The 6,035-nt window shown below is 35.6% G+C and overlaps 1 protein-coding gene across 1 annotated transcript; it reads right to left on the bottom strand.

Moving 5' to 3' along the window:
* Window positions 202-5,289, bottom strand: LOC18592603. The gene is made up of 3 exons (XM_007019418.2): window positions 3,282-5,289; window positions 758-884; window positions 202-563 (listed from the first exon to the last, which is right to left on the bottom strand). The coding sequence occupies exon 1, from the start codon at window positions 4,692-4,694 to the stop codon at window positions 3,354-3,356; it is 1,341 nt and encodes a 446-aa protein (XP_007019480.2). The 5' UTR covers window positions 4,695-5,289; the 3' UTR covers window positions 202-563; window positions 758-884; window positions 3,282-3,353.

The following is a 6,035-nucleotide window of genomic DNA, read 5'->3' as shown; positions in this document are numbered from 1 at the left end:
TCAACCGGGATAACCTCCTGCACACTCTGGCCCCTCACTCCATCAAAACTTCCGTTTCCTTTCCGAACCCAAGTAAGATCAAGTACATAATACTACTTTAATAAATGTATCTTCTGTCAAGATAAAAGGAGAGAACAAATGCACCCAGGGTGACACCTCCTTTGCAGTTTCCAACTTTATTTTAACACAGTGAACAGCATATGGAACATTGAGGAAGGAATACCCTTATTCCTTCCAATATTATGTTAAACATTTTTCAATGTTAAAAGAGATCTCTTAATTGAATCATTATAACTGCTTGCAGCTAATATACCATTTTTCCAGCTATGGACCATCAGATCAATCTTAAACATTCACTTTCCAGAATGAAAAAAAAAAAAATCAGTTACAACCGATACATTTTCTCATCTTTCTATAATCCAGGAGGCTGCAATAAATTGTCATATCAGCACTTCTTGTTTATAGACCTTGCATCAGGATTTTAAAGCACATCTACATAATTATAAATATATCCTCCTTCGGCAGGTTTATCCAGAAATGCAAATGGCTTCCAAGGAGATTGCCTGAGGATGAAAAGGGGGAAAAAGGGACAATAAGTTAAGGTATTATTACCCTATACACCAGCAATGGAGATTAACAACTCCAATAGCTACTTTATATGCTTAAGATGTATTCATTTATCTATATAATGAACTTAATACAAGATTCCTAAGTTATCATATTTATTATTAAATGGATATGTAGCAAGCATAAGAACCTGCTTGTGAAGTTTTTAAACTCCACTGTTGGTGTATAGGATACTAATTCATATGGTTAGATGGCTTCCATTGCTCATGCAACAATAGGAGGGTAGTCCTGGCCAGAATCCATTGAACTCTTCTTACCTATATCCATATTACAAAAAACCATTATTCATCACCTCTAGGAATACTCACGCAGCAATTAGAGACACTCAAGACAAGGATTTGAAAGCTACAGAATGCAAATACCCCTTCTGTCTCTAGCACACAGAAATATATATATTTTGAGGAAAGGATATCACAATCATCAGCAAAGTTTGCCATCATGGTGTCAACAAGAAATACTTTCCATCCAGGAACTATATGTCAAGACCCAGGCATCAGATACAGGACAATGTAGGAACTTAAATAAACCACAAAAATTAACCACAAACAGAAGATTGACATTGTAATTCTTTTATAATTTTTTTACAAATAGTTTTAATTACGAAGGTCATTTAGAGCACACAGACTCTACATATCAAACAACAACACTTGAGAGAGTGAGTCCTGCCTTAAAGTGCAGGGACTAAAGAACCCTCAAACGTTGCCCTTCTATGTTTATCTTCTCCATTCGAATTTATCATAGAACATAACTAAACATGATTAGCAATCTGATGTACCCTTACATCAAATAGGAATAACACATATTATGCAATATTTTTCCAGATTAACATTTTCTTCATTTTAGTCTCCAAGTGTTGAAGGCACTGTAACAGCAAAAATACATCAACAACTTCTAGCATTCCACATTACCTTTATGCTTTCTTTGAAATACCACTAACCCAGAGTATTAAGCCCTGGTCTCTTATTCTTTTTTCTTTTGATTCTTGTTCAGTTTCAGATTACAAATCAACCCTGAACCATCACCTTGAAGCCCTAAATTCATCATCTACCAAACCATAATCAACATCTAAGAAACTACCAAATTTCTATCCTAACCCTAATTTATTTTTCATAGGTACTTTTTAGATTCCGAGGACAACACCAAATAACTTTTACAAAACCATTAATTTTTCCACCCAATTTTAACCTGAGGCTAAAATGCCTCAAAGGCCCAATTCTTCTCATAACTTCTCATCTATCTGGCCTCAATTAATCCTATAAATCCATCCAAAATCCTTAGCAACTTAACATAATACATCAGTATTAGTTCTTGTCAATTTTATGTAAACTCCTGAGTGTCCTAAATCAGTGTGCATGCATGAGTATGCACATGACAGAGATATATCATAAGAAGGGATAACCTAAACGATCACTATAATGAGATGATTATTTAGGGGAAAAAACTGAATTAAGATCGACAAACATAAAATCTCACTTTATAAGTTAAAGTCCTACTTGTGAGAATTGTTTTATGCATTATGACCTTCATCAATAACAAGTTCCAAAAAATTAGAATAAAAAAAATTTAAAGGCACTAAATGCCTACTTATAGCTTTTCTTCAGAAGGCCACATGCTTAGTAGTGCAGGATTTTTATTCACATGGAAGGAAAGAAACAATTAATTTCTGAGCTTGTGCATTTCTCAATTAAGAGAATCAAGTTAATTAAGTATTCAAGTTGGCATCTTAGTTATAGGTCTAGCTTCCAACATCTAATTGGTGGACTGACTCTTTCCAGTTAACTTTGATATGCTTGTATCACAACTAAGCCTTTTCTGCCTACTTTGCCCTCGTATCTATACAGTTTGAGCATCCATTTATTGCCCTCAGAAGGAAAAATGCTTCTTTCACTTGAATATATTGGAATGGATGAGGTGTCTTGGTAGGTGCAATCAAGACAACTAGCTATTTTGGAAAAAAAATGCAAGAGCTCCAGAATCCTTCCCTCATTTAATGTGCATTGCAAGGAGTTGTTCCAGCCAGAAAACCAGTCAATAACAAATACATAACAGAACCATAAATTGGAAACTCTAATACAGTCTTTTGAAAGCTAAGATGTCAACCAGAATAGCTCTAAACTTTAATCAGCACCTGCAAAAATACCTAAACTTCCATCTAAAATAATAAACAGCACATCTATCTGAAACAATGGAGGAACCTTTAAGAGGTCATTGTTATACACCAAAGTCCAAACACATTTACAGCCTAAGACAAAAGTAGGAAAAAAGCATAAAAAAATAGCAACCATAATAAAATTAATCAAAATCAATAAATGTACAGACTTATGAGTTTTAGACAGTGGGTTGAAACAAGAAATTGAACAAAAGCACACATCTGAGTATTATCATGAGAAAAAAAAAAAAAGCATTATATTAAACACCCAAACTAACGATTTTATGCAATGATAATAAGAAAACTACAAACTACAAAAGAGATCCTTTGCATAAAATTCTTCTAGCATAAACAATAGCATTTCACATAAGGCAAAATTCAAAAAGTAGCAACTGTAATCATCACTACCTATGTTTACACAACAAAAGCAGGCAGCATCATATTTTTCAACCTAGTTTGCCCGTTCTTTATGTGATACTCCAGGATAAAATCAATAGCAGCTTACCAACAAAAAAAAAAATCTTGCATCAAGGCCTAGTACTGGCAAAAAAGAAGTTTGACTACAAGTCACTTGGCCTTAGTCAGCAGCAAATTCCTTTCGCTTCAACTCTAATGCCATTCGCTCATTCTCAAGCTTCATCCTCTCGTTTTCCATTCTCATCTTTTCCAGTTCACGATCCCTTTTCTTACTAAATCTCTGCCACTTAAAACGTTGTTTCTCCAATTCTAGCATCTCAACTTGAATTTGTAGTTTCTGCTCTTCTAGCTGAAGTGAGCGAGACTCAATCCACTGCTTCTGTAACCAAGCAGCTCTCGTATTGTCAGGTAGGACTTGATTCATATCAGCTTGGGTGATTGGTGAATATGAAAAAGAACTTTTGTTGCAGTCCTGAGAGTTTAATGAGTTCTGGAAACAAGCATCTTCATGGACCTGACCTTGTCTTGACCTCTTTGCAGAGCCCCCTAACACCCCATACATTCCCCTGCTGTCCCCATGCAAAGCATGATTCTCCTCAAATTCATCATGATCATCAGTTTCCATATCATGATCATCATCATCAAGATCATCATGCTGATGCCTCCTTGCATCATCATTCTCATGATCATCTCTACTTCTAAGAGCCAACTGCAAGGAACGCTGCAATTGTGGATCATGAGGTAGATGCAATCTATTCCCATTATGATAAGAACACATCTCCTCATAGAAAAGATGCTTTGAGCTTAAAATTTTCCTAACATCATCCTTTTCTTTCTCTGTTAAGTAATCTATAACATCCAAAAGTGCTGGCTGTTCAACAACCTGACAAGAAGTGCCCCTACCAAGCATATCATTTAGTTTCTTATACCTTTTATTCAGGTCATTGAACTTATCCTCACACTGCTGAGGTGAAACATGATAGCCCCTTTCGGCCATGACTTTCGACACTGATTTCCACTTACCCTTCTTCTGTAAAACTGCAAATTTCCTCCTCATCCCACCACCACAGTCCCCAGCTGCATCCTCTCCTATATAAGACACTGCCGTAATTAGAAGCCTCACCATTTTATCGGTCCACTTCACACGCTGCCATGGAGATCCCTTCTTGCCCTTAGTTCCATCATTGTGACCATCGACACCCTCCTCCGTAAAGCTCGGTTCATCCTCATCGCTGACCGAACTTTTCCTTCTCTCTCCCTTATTGTAATCTGTCATCGCAATGGTTTGATCACAGTTTTGCATGGTTCCCATTGTGAGTGGAAAACCCTCATGAATAGAAGGGTGTATAGAAGCTCCTTGGCGAGGGTTAGAGTGGTGATGTTGATGTATATTATGTGGGTGTTGTGCATGATGATGAACTCTCATTGATCCTTGTACGTCAAGGCCTCCAAAAGAACCCCCACCAGAAATCATTCCTCCTTGTGATAGATTTCCTTCCATTACTTATTTCAAGCATATAATTTTATGTCATTCCCATCAACTTGTTTCCCCTCAATCACTAGTCTATAAGTATCATTACTCGCTCCTATCTGTGATTCAAGCACTCAATAAACCAAAACCAAGCATAAGAATTTCTTGTTCTTCCCTTTTAAGACATTTCCCGCTAACAAACAAGCCAGTAAGAGAACCTCGAAGTACCCAGTTCATCAAGCTAAACAAGCATCCATTAACAAATTTGTAACCCTAAGCACAAATCTCACAAACAAAAGAAGAAAGCTTGATATACCCAATAAAAAACCCACCCTCAAAATCACCAAAAGAGTAAAGAAAAAGCCACCCAACATAAAAAATATTCATCCAATTGATAAACCAAAAAAGATAAAAATTTTACTCATCTGCAAAAAATCTTCAACACCCAGAAATCCCCACCCCCAAAAAAAAGAGAAATAGAAGGGAACTTCCCTGGAATTAAGGCGAGAATCTAGGAGTTGCAATCATGAATAATTTGCTCAGCTGAATTCCATCAAGGCAAATAAAAGGAAAACTGAGAGGGGAGAAATTTTTACTAGTTGCCAAAGCATTTTATATGTGAGGGTTTTTGGTTTTTGTGTTTTTATATTAAAAGAAATTACAGGTTCAATGTATGGGGAAAGATCTAGTGGGGTCCATTTGCGGCATATTTTAATGTCACAGTCCCAACAAAATTGCTACCAAGGCAATGCCAACAAAACTTGAGTTGTTACTTCTTTGTGTACAAATATATATTTGATTATTGTAATAAACTAAACCTAGATTGAAACCTTAATATTTTTTAATTAGAGATTTGAAAGAGCAAATGCATGTATGTTTGGATTCTTTTAATGGTGGGGGGCATTGCTTATTGCTTAGATATGGCGAATATTATTAATATATTGGCCTAGTTGCCAAGGATTGTGAACAGATACTGAATTATGGAATTGAAATTCAAAGTTACTCTTGCTTTAGAACATATATATATATATATATAATCTATCAGAGAATAAGTTAAAACTGTTTTACAGCTTTATAAATTAAGTCAATTGACGAAATTGGTAAACTTTGATGGAAATCATGCCTCTTTCAAGTCAAGTTGCTGAACCTTCTATGTGGGATAATAAATTATTGTGTGTAATTTGGCCAAGAAGTTTGCTTTGGTATATAATTCTTGCCATTCTTACTTGGACAACTAGATGATAATGAATTATTTTTGCCTTCTCAACTAATTCTTTTTCCTTCCTCCTTTTGTCATCATTGTAAGCTATGGAAGTGCTTGTTTCTTATTTTACAAAGGAAACTTACTATGCTTTCTACTTTATTATAAGG

The sequence above is a fragment of the Theobroma cacao genome, chromosome 8 (assembly GCF_000208745.1).
Source record: "Theobroma cacao cultivar B97-61/B2 chromosome 8, Criollo_cocoa_genome_V2, whole genome shotgun sequence".
In the NCBI taxonomy this organism is placed as follows: Eukaryota; Viridiplantae; Streptophyta; class Magnoliopsida; order Malvales; family Malvaceae; genus Theobroma; species Theobroma cacao.
The sequence above is the reverse complement of the archived record's forward strand: the minus strand, read 5'-3'. Positions and strand labels throughout refer to the sequence as shown.